General features: G+C 40.2%; 1 protein-coding gene and 1 long non-coding RNA gene across 5 annotated transcripts in view; one reads left to right on the forward strand and one right to left on the reverse strand.

Moving 5' to 3' along the window:
• The window catches only part of LOC141572919 (uncharacterized), a 177,884-nt gene that overhangs the window by 72,559 nt on the left and 88,386 nt on the right, over positions 1–16,939 (forward strand). The gene's annotated exons all lie outside the window — the stretch shown is intronic.
• On the reverse strand, positions 1,756–12,172 carry SLC35G1 (solute carrier family 35 member G1). 3 transcript variants are annotated; one of them, XM_074339369.1, is made up of 4 exons: positions 11,895–12,172; positions 11,484–11,693; positions 6,811–6,991; positions 1,756–4,788 (listed from the first exon to the last, which is right to left on the reverse strand). In XM_074339369.1, the coding sequence occupies exons 1-4, from the start codon at positions 12,070–12,072 to the stop codon at positions 4,050–4,052; spliced, it is 1,308 nt and encodes a 435-aa protein (XP_074195470.1). In that variant the 5' UTR covers positions 12,073–12,172; the 3' UTR covers positions 1,756–4,049. The 3 variants fall into 3 exon arrangements, with proteins under 3 accessions (XP_074195470.1, XP_074195469.1, XP_019595309.1); XM_074339368.1 differs by having other exon boundaries at positions 11,481–11,693; XM_019739750.2 differs by lacking the exon at positions 11,484–11,693 and having other exon boundaries at positions 11,895–12,170.

Genomic DNA, 16,939 nt, shown 5'->3' on the forward strand with positions numbered 1-16,939 from the left:
AGATGGATGGGCAGCACCAAGGTTCATGAGCTTTCTGTGAACTGGTTTTCCAAGTCCAGCTCCAAACCTAGTGTTCCAATAGGCTAAAACTGGGATGTGTCTTTCTTTGCAGATCACAGAGAGTCCCTGATAGGTTATCTTGCAGAATGCTAAGAGATTATGGTAGCTGTATTAGTTTTGATGTAATGACCAAAGGGGCCATATAACTGTGTGCTTGAGGTAGTGCCCAGGTTTCATGTGCCCAGCTTAGAATAACCTAATTCTAATGCCCAGTACTGACCATGATGCCATACACCTAGATCAGAGGCCAGCATGTTATCCGGGACATCTGGCTCTCTTCCTACTAGATTACCTTCAAAAGACTAGTTATGTTTTTTGGGTTAGAAGAGCTTTGCTGAGAATACCGCCTGAGAAATGCACAGAGAATCAGGCTCATCCCTAGCCAGAGCCAAGTGTAATACAGGGAACCAGAGCTAAAGCCAGAACTGGAAAGGTGGTAACATCTATCTATGCATAAGATAAAATGGTTGGTGACCCTTGGCAGTGGTACATGGGCGGATCAGCCAAGAAATGAGAGCTGCTCAATAGTGGAATCCTGTGCTAGCAAGAGGGAACCCAGTGAGGTTTGTAATCCAGAAGACTGTTCCTTCAGTTCCTGGTGAAAGTACTCAGGAGGAAGGACCCTGGGGGTAGGCATCATTTTAAAGAGGAGAGTGAATGTTCAAGTCTAGAGCATTAACCACAGTTCAATACTTAGTGTTTCTGTCTTCCTTTATGGTCTCCAAGTCTTTTCTGTGGCACTCATTTGTAACATGGGTTGAGCAAGTAAGTAATATTACTCTATTTAACCAATGAAGCAAATGAGGAAAACCGGCTCAGGGATATTCAGTGACTTGCCAAGCTAGACAGTGGTAAAAGCACACTCAGGTCTTCAAACTCCTAATCCAGTGCTTTATCTATTTTTCCAAAGTGGACAAGTGTGGGTGGGAGAAGCTGGAGATAGTGGAAGAAAGAAAAGCTCAAGCTGAGCCATTGGAAGCTAAGTGGCTTTAGAGGGCAAAGATGAGAAAGCAAAGAAAGCAGGAGAAAGAGGGAAGGAATCTCTTGGCAAATGTGGGAGTTGGTGGGAAGATGTATCTGAGTGTCAAATTTGTGTTGGGACATGGGAAATCAGGTTGGAAAAGTGAGAACAGGGCCAGATGAATAATTTGGATGTGATGCGGTGTGTAATAAGGCATTGTTGTGTGTGGTGTCATGAGAACCAGAGTAACAATAAAAGCAGGGCTTCACAAAGATTAGTATGGCAGTAGGACAAGGACCTGAGTGCAAGAAAGAGTCTAGAAATGGGTAACCCAGTTAGATCTGGTCCTGGTAATTCAGTTGCCAGGTGATAAATCTTGGACTAACATTGTAGCAGTAGAAATGGCCAAGAATAAATCCATACCAGCAGATAGACACTCCAGGACCTAGTAACAAATTAGCTAAGGGCACAGAAAGTACAGAGTTTAAAGCTGCTGCAAGCTTTGTAGTACAAGAACAATGAAGGCCTTACTGGAACAGAAGATTTAAGCCTTTATTTTAGATATATTGGATTTGCTGTAACAGTATCAGAGGGACAGATAAATAGAAACTTGAGATCACATCACAGCTGAATGGCTAAAGGTCAATCTTACAAAATGAATTTTGAAGCATGTGGATGAAAAAGGAAATGTTATATTAGAAAGCACATTTGCTATAATCATAAAATCCAATATACAGCTTTCTTTCATATTAATTTTATTAGTACTTATAAAATAAAAACAATTTATGAAAATATTTTCCTTTTCAAGATAAACTACAATCTTTGCACCTATAATTGTTACAATACATATCCTTGTATATACTTTGGACATTATAAAAGTGTTTAAGAATCACACCCTGTAAAAGTTGGGAGAAGAACTTTTTCTCCAACCTTGGTCATACATTGTGACATTCAAGTACTTAAACCACACTGTTGAAATAAAACATGTCTCTAGTGTACAGGCCCAAGGGAATTTAACTTTCAAGGTCTTATAGATTCTTTTATTGTGCAAAGTAAAGAATCAGGAGAGGGATCCTCGAGAGTTAATTTACCTTAGGTAAGTCAAGCAGTGGTTACTTTCCATACTTTATCATGGAACTAAGGGAGGGGAGAAGGCCATGGAAACCCATCCTGGGCAGGTCCCCTCCCTAGCATCTCTATCTATGTAGCGTGACTCCTACAAGAGGATTTCTAACCCTTGAGCCCTAAAATGCTGATTCTGTAATTATCTAAGATACTTGCAAAATGATGCTTTTGCAACTCTAAGCCCCAATATTGTGGATTAGGTTAAACGTATGACAGTGTGACTCCCCTAAATAAACTTCCTTTAGGATTTGTAAGGTGGGAAGCATTTGGGAAGATGAGTAAGTCAAAAATTCCCTCTTGGAACTTTTGGAGAAGATCCTTTCTCACTAAGGCATAAACCTGCGAAGCCAAGTTCCTTCTCACTTTGGAAGAATTGTGATGAAAGGGTGGGGAAGAGCCTATAATCTTTCAAATTTGCAGGCTTGTGATAATAATAGATGCTAGGTCTGACAAAGTAAGAGTTGGAGACCATTATAGACTCACCAACAAAGGATTCATTGAGACAAAGTCATTTGCATAGACTCCCTATTTCCTGATGAACCTCCGAGCTATCCTAAATATTCAATTCTCTCTTTAGCTATAGAGTATTGGCCTGATGAAGTTCCAGATACAAAATTTGTCGTTTGAATTCATGATGTTAGTATCATGGTGCAGCATTGACATTTAATATCACACTGACATACTAGACTTTAACAGTGATTTTTTTTCTATTCCAGAAACCACAAAAGTCAATCAACCATGGAATTCACAGGTCTTTACATTTAACATATAACATGAAACATTATTACATATAATTCCGTAAGGGAAAGACTATAAAAATAAGTTTAATAGGATGACTGTACTTTAAAAAGTTGTTTTAAAAATATATATTCCAAAGTCCTCTAAGTATTTGGTTTAGAGTGAAAGGGAGGTATCTATTAGGGTGAACCATAAGAAACTATAGTTTTTGTAAGTTAGAAAGGTAAAATTTCAGCAATTTTATATGATTCAACCTAATAAAATCCTGAGAAAATTTTATTTGGCATCACTCTATAAATTCAAAGGGAATTTATAGAAAGTCACATTTCTAGTGAGGGGAAAACACTTAAGGATGGAAATGTGCACACTGGCCATGCCAAGATTTATCTCTTGTGATTTAAAGGCTTGAAATCTTAGAAAGTTTTAAAAAATTTAGTGCAGTTTCAAAAAAAAAAAAAAAAAGACAATTAAAATTATAGAATGATAGTTACAGTTGCAAATGCCACTAAAAGAGAAACTATTAGTCAAACTTGGTGATTTTTAAAAGTTTACATATAAAAATTCAGGCATTAAGATGAAAAGGCACGAATATGGGTTAAAAGAATGATAATCATTTATAAAAGCCTTGAAAATAAGGCTAATTCATTTGTATTATTAACACCATTAAGTAGGCACCTATTCCAAATTTCAGCTTTGGCCTCCTAAATGGAATTATGTTTGAAATGAATTTTCAACATAATACTAATCATAGCAGCATTATTATCAGTAAGTTTCTCAACCTCTACACTACTCAAAGGGCGTCTAAAATTTCCTCCCCACTTATATTCCATCAGTATGAAAAACACACTTCAAAAAAATTACACATATTTATATTAGAGTCATAAAGTTTTTTGCAGTGTTTCTTCAATTAATGAGCTGTCCTCTTACAAATGCCACCCCAACAACAACAAAAATAATAAAAAAAAAATAATAATTGCTAACCAAACTGACTGGCTATGCTTCTCTAAAGACATACCATATTAAAAAATGGTACTGTAGTTATGAAATGTATTAAATATAATCAGTGAAGTAAAAGCAGATTATCTGGGTGTACGCATATGTGGTGTGTCTGAACTGGGTGATGATGTTCTTGAAAGAAAAAAATACCCATTTGAGCAATGAGGCTTCATTTGGAACCCTGGCACAATTTCCGAGCCGCTGCCCCGGTACTACTGGCTACTACACAGAGTGCACCACCCACCGTCCACCACGTGGGTATGTCATTAAGGAAAATAATCTGAAATATAAAAGCAAAAACCACATCCATTGTCTTCATTATTGCTACTAGTCCTGCTTTTTCTATTTGAATGGCTTTGGTGAGAAACACCTGACCCCCCAAACCAAACAGCCCAATTAGTATGAGAAAGAGTCTGTCCAACCCACAGTACGGCAGACTCCATTCTCCTAATATAAAGAGGACAATGACACATTCCAGGAGGCCAAGTATTACATAATACCAAATGCTCAAAATGTAGTCCACAGATTTCCCCATTTTTCTGAGGATAACTAGAGTCAAGGCAGCAAGCACCGCATGTCCCACGGATGCGAACGTGCCCTTCAGGTGATCTGAGTAACTTTCAGCCATCCCCGCAGCGTTGGAACCAAACAAAAACGGCGGCCTCACGATTAGGACCACTCCGGTGATGGTGAATGCAGTGAAGAGAGCATCCCAAAGGCTGTATTTTTCCTTGAGAAATATACAAGCAAATATAGACGTAAACACTGGACAGCTAAAGGAGATAACTGTGGCATCAGCAAGGGATGTTGTCTGGACAGCGTAGTATAAAAGGATCATGGCGGTAGAACCCAGGGCTCCTCTGAGAAAGAGGAAGATTCGTTGACCCTTTGGGCCTATAAACCCATTTCTGTAAATTCAAATGAAGGAATTCATATTAAAACAAACTTGGTATTTGTTTTTAAATTACAATTTTTAATTAAATATTACTTTAGAAGTCCTAATTGTCAAAAAACAAAGAATACCAAATTAATTATATTTTATAATAATAATAATACATATAATTAAAACTATTATACACCTTTTAAAAATGTTTTCTAAGTATAGCTAATGACACTAAAGTGATCACAGTATAAGCAAAAAATACAAAAGGACTACATAAATAGTACAATTTGAATTCAGCAAATATAGGTATTGTTTTCCCTATGTATATATATGCTTGCAAAAAAAAGAAAACATACTAAAATGGTCATTGCAGTTATACCTTATTCTAGTCAGAGATAATTTTCCTTCTTTATTTTCTCCAAATATTCTACTAAATACGTAAATATATGAAAATGTGTTGTTTTATAATAATACAATTTCAAGATTCAGCTGCCCCATATAAGAAAATTTAGTCCTGGATAGTATGCATTCCCAATCTTACGAGTTTTTCTATAAAAGCTGAAGCAACGCTAAAACGTGTTTAGCCATTGAATAAGAGACTTTTCATTGTTCTCATTAGGAAAAGAGTTAAGACACACTGAAAAAGAACCTGTAGCATTCAGATAAGTATAATGACTGCTACTCAAAGGTTTTTCAAATAAGTATTTCCTAAGCAGACTACTATGTAAGTTCCTGGCTAGGTGCAACTCACAGATGTGTACCAGGGCTGGGCATCTTTTGGGCAGCATCTAGGCAGGCCTGACATGGGGACCCTGGGTCTCTGGGGTTAGAAATGAAAGTGTGGTCACCTTTGGTCCATACTTTGAGAAGCAAAGAATCTTCCATGACAGCGAAACAGAAAATGAGTCAAAGCAGATTAGCACCGAGGATTTAAGAAAATTCTTCTAGTGCTTCCCCTATGAATACTTTTATTCCAAAATGAGGAAGAGCATTGTGTTAGCATCAGTAGTCTGTTACCACCCTTGGAAATTTCTGAAGTTTTATATCATTTCCTAAAATATTGTGACTTGTCCACACTTAAACGGGAATTTCCAACAATACTGATCTTAGCAGATTTTCACCCGTTTCACCAAATCCTCAGGAAATGGAGTGAAACTATTCTAAGTGAATCTGCAGCATGTTATAGATACAAGGACACTTTGGTGGCAAGCAACTAAAGCTTTTAATCTGGGTTTAAGCATCTTTGCCCAAAGAGAGAAGGTGCCAGGCAGCCACCAGGAACCCAACTGGTCCAAGTACACAGGGTTCTAAGTACACAGGGGTGTGTAGAGGTTATAATGGTGTGGGGGAAGCATACTTTTAACCTGGGGAGGGTGGGTGGAGATTCCATATGGAAGGAGAACAGGGGCTGGGTGGGAAGAGGTCAGGAAGGATAGGGAATAGTTTTCATATACTGTACATTGTACACAAAGCGCTCTGATCCATAATAAATTTCATTTGATCCTTGCAAGCACAAGGTAGAGGACGAAGAACATCATTTCCTCCAGTTTACAGATGAGGACACTGAACTACTCAAGATTTCCTTTCCCCTTTCCCATAGAATCCTATGGGGAAGACCTAAATACTATTACTCTAGCCTTCTGTCTGCCCTGATAACAGGGCAACCTGTTCTACTTCAAGAAACCACTGACACTAGGAGACACTACCACTTCCTCTTGTTTCCTTTTTTCTTCCAAGTACTAGTTATGCCAAAGCAAAGAAGGAGGGTGGTACAAGATGGGGGAATTATACAAGGAAAGCTTTGTTCTCAAAATGAGGGGTGGAGAATAACTGAATCTCTTTTTCCCCCTTTGTTGGGCATGTGGTTTGTGCTTATGAGCATCTTCTTTGGTTGGAACCTTGTGACTTTTCATTAATCAGAGTCAAAGGGTGTGGGGACTAGTGAAATCTATGAGACAAAGCAGATACTACAGAGTAAATACGTAATTTGAACAGGTCAAAAGATTTACAAACATTGATTAACATTATGTACTTAAGAAATACTTACTTTCTGTATATTAAGCAAGGGATAACGACTAGCATTTGGAACACACATCGGAACGCACTGATTTCTACAGCATGGATGTCTTGTACCTTTTTTACAAATAAAGAGCCCACTGAGAAAAGGAAGGCAGACAATAATGTGTAAAACAAGCCAAGTGCAGGACAGGGTGCTTTCTTCTTGGCTTCTGAAAAAGATTAAATTCTGGTTAGTCCTTGCTTCCAAGTGTATGTTTTATCGTTTTCACTTAGAAATTGAGAAATATGGGATACTATTAATGGCTGACAGGCTACAAATATTACCTCTTAAGCATATCCATTCTTTGGACCTGAAATATTTCCCCTATTAAGAATGAAGAACCAGAGACAAAGTGAACAATTTAAACCTGTATTTTTTAAAATGCAGTTTCATCCTATAAAATGGATTTCCTTTGGCTCACTGAAGAAACACCCCCTCACCTACAAGTCAAAAAGAAGTAAAATGCTTGCCAAGCAAGACAGTGAGAGAAATCTTTAAGAAATGCTTGTCAAGATGGCTAGAGAAAAATGTTTCCAAATGATACTTTATATCATCTCACTAGTGAGGGGGACTTTATGAAGAAAGTATTCTTTTCTGGAAAACAGTTTATGACTGTGTTCTATGGCTACTTGATTATCTGACTTTCCCCATAGCCTGTGAGCCTCTCCAGGGCTGGGACCTCATGAATAAGCTGCCTTATTCATGCCTGGCACATGGAAGACCCTGAAGAAATATTTGCTGAATGAAAGAATGTGAGAGAGAAGTTAGTCAATTGCTTCCTGACTTTTGTGCTTATATGAATAACAATATTGAAGAATCACTGGAAATTATTTCCTACAGGTCAAGATTCCTTCATGTGATCTTACCAGATTCTTGCTTTACTATTCATATTGTCATCTATCTGGTAGAAAAGATATTTTGCACTGCCAAACCTTGACCACGAAACTCAGTGAAAAATTTGTACAAAAAAAAAAAATTTGTTATTAGATGTTAGGCCATGAATGAAGAAAAGATGTTAAATAAAATAACCCCCAGCTCTCAAATTTTGGTTATTTTAAATCCAAAGTAACATGGTAGAAACTGATTCAAAGCAGCTTTTTCAGGATCATTAAGATTTGTAGCAGGAAGTGGCACTATTTGAGATGCATTAATGAGACATTGGACATTCCATACTTGAGGACTGCAAATCTGCTTCTTTTCAAAGATGTATAACCTTCATATGTATTTTAGTTGTCAATTAGCCGCTTTCAGTGTTCCACTGTGTATTTTTAAATCTGTTCTATATGTATCTGGATGATACTGTAAGAGTTTGAGTCTTTGTTGTTGATCTCATTGAAATAATTCAGGTTTCAACATTCTATTCTTTATTTTTAAATGTAAGAAACAAAATATATTGAAATTATAGATATTTGACATTTTAAATGAATTAAAGAAATTATCAATAAAAAGACAAAGAACATGAGAGGACTTCATGGAAAGCTGCAGAGTGTAACACTACTGGCAACTACAGATCTAGGAAGGCTCTCCGATTTGTTATTTTGAACCATGAGTCAAATCTTTATTTAATTTTCCATAGTTTATGACTTATCTTCCATTTAGAGCATAAAGTCTTTGAGGACAGGGGCTGGATTATCTGACCCCAAAGTGCTTTTTAAAAACATTTTTTATTAGAATTGCCATCTAATAACCAACTTCCTGGCTTGATCTGAATCAGGAAACTTCTGCTTTCTCCAGACCATCAAGTATTCAATCTATTAATGGCAGTCTATATGAGCATTAAACTTTTGTTTAGCCACTTCCTCTGCCGTACTGAGACAGGAGTAGAATTTGTTTTCAAACTTACCCCCTGACATTCAGGAGAGAGCAAAATGGAGCAGCATGAGCAGAGAACTCCTTAAATGGCCACACACTGAGGAATGTGTGTGTGTGTATATATATATATATATATATTTACATATATATATTTATATATATGTAAATATATATACCTAAATATTTATACATATATTTAAAACTAACACAAAAAAGGAGAATAAGAAGGAAACACTACTGGCCCTCATCAGCTAAGAGCACAGCAGAGCTGAAGGATGTGTGGGCACATGCAATTTGTAGTAAAACCAGCATTATTCCCATCTAGGAACTTATAGGGTATTATTCTGCTATAGAACATACTACATAATAATGTTCTTCCCTTTTAATATCCTTCCCTTATAAATGCAAACACCAGGTAATTTATTTCAACATCCTCATGTCAGCTATATACCTTTGCCCATAAGTGACACTTTGCAAATTGGGACCAAAGTATGATGATGCACAGTGTTTCCGGTGGCATTCTGCAACCTGACCTTTATACTAAAGGATGTCATTCTGGTCAGAGGCCTCCACCTCTTCCTGTTCTAGGTGGACAGCTGAAGAGAATGATTTGGAGCTAGGAGTTGTCATGCTACAGGTTATATATTATAAGTGCCAGAATCCTCCATTCTGTAATTATGTGGTCAGATACCGCAGAAACAAACCACACATTCTCATTAAGCCTGTGAGAAGGAAGCTCTAGAAGACTTCAGAGTTAAGCACCACTAAATACACGACTTGGCTGTGGTCAGCCTTAGAATTTCGCTTCTGAAATTTCAGAATTCAGGCCCAAATAAAATAGTTTTTCTTAAAAGAAACCCAACCCATACATAGAACCTACATCCTCAGACAGAATAAAATGGGAAGATCAAGGACAGAAAACATCTCCCTGGTCTATATTTCAAGGATCTTCTCCAACCTAAACTTCTTAGTTTTTCTCCAGGAATATGTTAATTAACATGATATTTTAACTATTTGAAAACTTAATTTCATACCCCTGGCTCTGATTATCTTTTCCTTAAAACACAGACACTCAATATTTTCTTGTCTATAAACATTTAAGGCCCATGCTTCCTGACTGGGACAGGACAGTTGTTACAAAGCCTACCTGAACTTGATTATTTGTTAATGAGGATGAGAACTAATTCTACTTAGACAAACCTCAGTCTCTTACTGAATAATAATTTCAATTCTCTCTGTCAATGGAGATGAGCAAGAGAGTAGCATAATCCAGAGTCATTTGCTTTTGTAATGTGCTTCTGGGTTCATATCCCACTATATAAGCATATCTAATAATTTGGTAACTCTAAATAATTCAAATTAAGTAAGTGGCCACAGTGCAATTTCCTGCGTTAAAAGAAAACAGAAAAGTTGCTCAGTTTCTCTAACCTCTACTTTAAACTGTTGATTCACAACCCTGGTTGGGAATTGGAATCAGCTAGTAACTTTTTAAACCTCAATTCCCAAGTCCTACCCCAGACTCACTGAAATGGGATCTCTATAACTGTAAAAAGCTCCACTGGTCTGAGAACCACTGCTAAAAAACTCATTCCTTCCAGGAGGATGTGAGGCACAGACCTAAGACAACTTCTAATCCTTGCTTCGGTCTAAGATCCACACTGTCCCTTAAGAAAATAAATAGGTGTTTTAGGACAGCTGAATGCTGTCTGTGAAGGTTATCCAAGAATGTAAGAAAAATGGGTTAGTTTCAACCTGAACTTGAAAATGAGCTTTGTTGAGATAGCCAGTTGAATCAAGAGGCTAAAATGATACTGTCACAAAGTTCAATGACAACAGTACTGTAGTTTAAAGTATTTCTATGGCAATCCTGTTTTTGGACTATTATCTGGTCACCTTACAATAACTATTGCTAAGTCTTGTTGTTAGCAGCCTTCTTTGAAGTTATAAGCTCCCACAAGATTCTTATGTGCAATCCCTTATATAGGTTTGTCATTTTGCCAGTACTATTCCTCTTCAGTTCACAAATAGGGGAAACCTTTAAGAGTTTGCAGTGACTGCCTCAGCATTCCACCAGAATGACATTCAACCATAGGGTAATAAGGTGAGAAGCTGACCTTTTCAAAGGCTGCACATCTGGTCAACCCAGCTTGGGGTAACCCCTGCGCTAGAGGTTCTAGCCTGTGTATAAATGATTAGAAGTCTGATCATTTCTGTTAGCATTTACAACAAAAATGGAGCAAGAGCTATCTTCCTGGGTTTTATCTCTTTAAATTGGGGAAAGTGCATACAGGGGAGAGGGAAGGTGAAATGGGGATAGAGGCACACTTAGTGGAGGCGACCCAGAGGTGGTGCAAACTGTAACTTTGTCTTGAAAGGACATCTGCCTGTTTAGCTCTCCTTCCAGGAAGCTGCTCCAAGTTCAAGGAGAAACGTGCTTGTGGCTAGTAGAAAGAGCCCTGGGCTGGGTTTCTGGCAAGCTAGTGCTGCTGGGACCTGTGCCCTGTCTCACCCACACACATGCCAGATCTTTGGAAAAACAAAACAAAACAAAAACCCCAAAGCCCTCACCTTCCTGGGCCTCATTTTCCTCATCTGTCTAAGGAAGAGGTTGAACAAGATCAAGAGTTTTTCACACGTCCTTAGTTTTGGGGACGAGTCTGGGAACCCCTTAACCACGTATGTAAGACTGCCTCTGCCTTCTTTTGCATCAGTTGCTAAAAAGTTCTCCTAACCCAAAAAGGTCGAGACCCAGGGGTTCCACTCAATTCTGCCTTCTCAAGATTCTAAGACTCTGGCACAAACGTTTTTTTAAACTCTGTGCTTTTAAACTTCCTCTTCAGGTTTACCACCGAGATCAGTTTTCATGGTGTGCTTCCTCCCAACGTCGGCAGCTAAGGAATGGCTTTTCTCGCTGACCCCACAACCTCGGACCTCGGGCCGGCAGCGCTGAACTGCAATCTGACTCCACAGTCTTGCCCGCAACACTTTAATTATAGGAACAGTTTTAGAATCCAAAAAGGTTTCCAAACACAATCTGAAACTTTCTCGGGTCTTCGCGCCTGCGGGGGGGGGAACAGAGGACTTCAGATTTGCTGTCCCCCAGGTGACAGCTCCAGGTTTCCCCGAGCTCTGGGCAGGGTGGGGATGCGGGGCACGGTCCGCAATGCGTCCTAGCCTGCGGCTGCGGGGATCCCCGCGCTGGCGCCTGCCCGGCCCCTCCGGAGGCGAGACCCGCGCCCGAGTCCGCACCCGGCACTCACCAGACTGCACGCGCGAGCCGCAAGGCGAAGAGCGGCACAGCCAGCACCATCCCCGGCCGGGTGTTCCTGCTGCGTCGGCGGCCGCCGGCTCCTCACTCGCTCCCGGGGACCTGTCGCCAGTAAGCGGCAGCGCGGGTTCCTGCCGCTCGGCGGCCTGGGCGACGTCCAGGGGCCGCATCGCGCTACCGGCGCTTTCCCCGCGGCCGTCGCGGGGTCTGGCGCCGGCAGCCGCGGCTCGGTTGCCAGGCTCTTCCGGCCGGTGGTAGTGGCAGCAGCGCGCATGCGCGCGCGGTCCTCCCCCCCCCCCGCCCCCCTTCCTCCCGGGGATGGGGCTCGTCCTCTGCTGCCCTCTTACCTTCAGCTCCCGGTTCCTCTAGCGCAGCGGGAGGCCAGCCGCCTCTCTGGTCAGGCTGAGGTGGCCACAGCTGGCCCAAAGGCGACCACCCCTGTGTTGCGGTCTGGCTAGACGGGCCAGCGGTTTGGAGATACCTTTCCCAAGGCACACTGGACCCCTTTCTAGCATTGCAAAGAGAGATGTCCTGTGGCCTCTCTTGGGGCGGGCCTTCAAGAGGTTGGCAGGGTGTACGTTTACTTATTGATGTGGCGCCATATTCAGTACCTCTGGATCACCCTGGAGACTTTGCCAAGCACTGTGCCTATGTTTGAAGGATCAAGCGTTTTCGAAACCTCCTTGTCTCATTGCCACTTATCCAAGGAGGGTAGAATTTTACTGGATTTAGGTTTAAAAAAATAAGGATTAGCGCATAACCATCGGGAAAATACATCTATTAATACAAGACTGGTGTGGAACCCATTTATATGTTCTTTGTAACAGTAGGCATTCATCCTTAGTTCCTTCCTTCCATTTTGTTTTTAACTGAGATATCCTATTTGGTTAGATGTAAGATTCCAGTAATCTGATGTAATTACATTGGTAAAATAAAAAATACATGTCATTTAGCTCCAAAATTCACTAATAGCCTCTTTACATTTACATAATTCTTCTCTCGTCTCTTTGCTTGCTTTAAATGTGAAGGGACTGTCTCAGCAAGGATGAACCTGTCTACACTGTTCTAGATCCAAGCACAAGCAGATTACCAAACAAGAGAGTGATGTTAGTCTTTCCTCAGATATTTGCACAAAGTGGTCTACAGCTGAACAATTCTGGACTTGAAGTCAGTAGTCCTGGGTCTGGCCCTGATTCTGTCAGTGAGTGTGTGACCTTGGACAGAAACCGCTGTACTACTTGAAGCCTTGGCTACTTCATTTACTTAATAGAGATAAAATGTTTCTCTTCCTACTTCGCAGACTTTTTATGAAAGTAAAGTGCAATGATGTGGGCAAAAACACGTCACCGGGAAAGCACTTTCCTGGAAAATCAAGGTGTATTTTGAATGAGGGTGAACATATAATTTATTCTCCAAACTGGAACTTTTTTTTAGCGTGAGAGGGGGAGCTCTTTTAAAAGTTATGCAGAGTTCTCTTAAATCAGAGCTCATAGGTAGCTGAAGCAAGGAGAAAATCCAAATGCATTTATGAGACAATCTGGGAAATTTGAAATATGACTGAATATTTGAGACTCTTAAGGGTTATTGTTAATTTTTAAGATCTGATAGTGATACTGCTATTATTATTATTATTATTATTATTATTATTATTATTTTAAGACTCCTTAACTTTTAGAGATGCATACTGAAGTGATAACAGATGAGATAGTATGATATCTGTGATTTACTCCAAAATAACTCAGGGTGGGAAAGGATGGGGGGGCTGGTTGGATGAAACAAGCTACGGCATGAGTTGATAACCACATGATATTTACATGTGGGTTCATTATGCTATTCTTCTGTATATGTTTTCAATTTTTCATAATAAAAAAATTATGCAGAGCTATAGGCATTCACGGGGGTTGTCCTAGGCAAACTGGGACAAATGGTCACCTGAATTCCAACTTGATTAACATACACTATTGCCTTATTGTAAAAAAATGTAAGGTTGCATACAAAATATATGCAGCTGATTTTGTTGTTGGTTGTGGTGGGGTGGTGTTTAAATGAGAAAATGATAGGTATCAGTGAGGGTGATAGATCATGATTATGAAGCAGGAATCACGAAGCTTCTCCAAACATCTAGAAATCTAGTGCAGTTTCACAACTACATTCTGAGATTTAGATGTGCAGAGGGTTTAAAGAATCCTCCTCTTTGAATGGTGAAGATGGTGGTTAGGAGGTGTAAAGAAGAAAAAATTGGGATGATCTGAGCAGCAAGTACCTTGACCAATTCACTTTCAACACCGTGGTCAAAAAGGGAGAAGCGAAGGAAAAGAAAATGGGGACTGCATCAGGGCTGACTAAGGTGACTAAAGGATTATAGGATGATTTTCATCTGGCTGTTTACGTCTTCCCTATAACTTCCCTCACCTCTGTTGCTGACTTTGATATATGAGTGGTGTGGGGGCAGAGCCCCAGAAAGTAGTTTCCAGGCTCTCAGCCTCACATACACAGGTGCTGGCTCAGGTAGTAAATGGCCATCAACTGTGATCGGATGGCCATCAGCTGTGGCTAGTTGGCCGTCAGCTGTAACCAGTGAGCCATTGGCCACTAATGTAACTGCTGTGGCTACACTAGCAGAAAGAGAAGAAAATGGGGGCTAGCAAGAAGATGGTGGCTGAGCCAGCAAGAGTGGATTGCAGAGAGGTGGATGCCGCCAGCGAGAATATAGTGGTATGACTCCCCTACCTATGGCTCCGTGGGTGTTCCATTTTGGCCTCACCATATCCTGCGTTCTTATGTGGGGAGCGGGAGCAGAGACCCCGCAGGCCACCCCGCACGACAAGTGGTATCAGTCATAGTCCATCTTAGCTAAACAAACAAGAGACATGAGAACATAAAAAGCAACTGGTAAGAAAAGTATGGACCAGGCTAGAAGTAAGAAATGGCTGTTTCAGCTCCACCCAGCAGCAGTGTGGTGTGGTTCCGTTCTTTGAGCATTGTTATTTCAAGGCCCTGATGACAATGACATTGAGCTGCTAAGAAGTGGATTTCCCCCACAGTGTGAAGGATGAGGCAGAAATCCTTACTGTGGGGGAGACCAGCGAAGAGCCCGTTGCAGTGTTCTAGATGAGGTTCTGACTCAAGGCAGAGGAAGCAGGGAAGAAGGGTTAATTCTGAGGAAGCTGGGAGATGGACTGGACAGGATTTGTTCACTAGACGTGAAAGAGCGTTGCTTCTGTATGCAAAATCCTGCAGCATTCCCACTGAAACTCTTCTGCTTCTGAAGGAATGCAGTCCTCCACTGAGAACAGCAGCTCTCACTATGATGGCAGGTAATCACAGTGGAGGTGGCACTCCCAGAATTCTGGTGTCAAGAAGGAAGAAGGAAGATGAAAGTAGAGGACAGGTGGGTTCTAGCACCCCCATAAACAAATGAATGCCCAAGATCCTCACCATCCCAGTGTTGGCAGATGGAGACCCCCAGGTACTGTAGGAGGAGTTAGACTCCTGATTTCCACTACTGTTTGCGTGTCAGGTGTGCTTCTAGTGAGTGTAGTGTAAGACTGGACAGGTGGGTTTGTTTTGTTTTGTTTTGTTTTGTTTTGTTTGTAAAGCAAGTTTCTGACTTGAGCTTTGATTGCTGAGGTATCAGCTTCAAAAAGGTGTCCACTCCAAAGATGGCTGTCTTGGCCAACCACACCCTAGATAAAGAACCAGGCTGCCTCCCCCGACTGAGCCTCCTTTGTTTTAGAGATCTTGGTTGATTTCAATAGCTAACCATTTAGGCCACTTGTTTCTTGTTTATGTTTTTTATCTTCCTGCTTTAAATTGCTCTCTAATGTTATAAAGAGTGAGCCCCGAAATCCTAGGTCTCCACCCACGAGCTCAATAGAAGCAGAACCATAGCCTCATGCACATGCTTTCTCTCTCTACCCAAGGTCTCTCTGTGGCCTGAGGTATAATTCCTAGGTTCTGTGAGTAACAAACCTTTATTTTTTCAAAGTGTCCTGATGGTTATTGCTGAAGGGCATCTTGCAAGCATAATGAAAACCACAGGTGCCCAACCACAGCATTGTTTATTGATAGGGTAAGACCAGCACAAAACAGTGAAACATTTATAAATCAGGAACTCTCTTTTCCTAGTGTGTCTATCTGATTGAGACCAGACTGGTGGTATCTTGGTACTGATTTGAAAGACTGCTTTTTATTTTCAAAACAAAGATATTTTCTTACTTTTTCAACTAATGTACCTTCTGACTTGGGAAATGGTATTTCCAAGAAGTGAGGTCCAATGTTTGTGTTTTTAGGAAAATAACTGTGGAACGTAAGATCATAATTCTAAATAAATATGGTAAATGAAAGAGGGAACAAGCAAAAGAAGTGGATTTGCATAAATGTAGGCTGATACATTGGTGAGGCAAAATAAACTGCTCGAATAGATGATAAGAACTGACTCTGGAAATATAACAACATTGACCAAAACTTGCCAGAGTCAGTTCCTCAAAAAAATTAAACATAAAATTACCACATGATTCAGCAATTCCACTTCTGGGTATATACCTAGAAGAATTGAAAGAAAGTATGGAATCAGATATTTGTACACTCATGTGCAGCATTAGTTATAACAGCCAAAAGGTGGACACCATCCAAATGTCCACCAACAAATAAATGTATGAACAAAATATGGTATATACATACAATGAAATATTGAGCCTTAAAAAGGAATGGAATTCTGATACATGTTACAATGTGGATGAACCTTGAAAACATTATGCTTGCTAAGTGGAATAAGCCAAACCTCAAAGAACAAATATTGTATGATTCCTCTTATATGAGGGGCCTAGAATAGTCAAATTCATAGAGACAGAAAGTAGGACGGCAATTGCCAGGGGCGAGCAGGGAGGAAGGAATGGGGAGTTATTGTTTAATGGGTACAGAGTGTCAGCTTGGGATGATGAAAGAGTTTTGTGGATAGATAGTGGTGATGGTTGTATAGCAATGTGAATTCACTTAATGCCACTGAACTATACACTTAAAAATGGTTAAAACAGT

Source organism: Rhinolophus sinicus, linkage group LG07, assembly GCF_036562045.2.
Source record: "Rhinolophus sinicus isolate RSC01 linkage group LG07, ASM3656204v1, whole genome shotgun sequence".
NCBI classification, from domain to species: domain Eukaryota; kingdom Metazoa; phylum Chordata; class Mammalia; order Chiroptera; family Rhinolophidae; genus Rhinolophus; species Rhinolophus sinicus.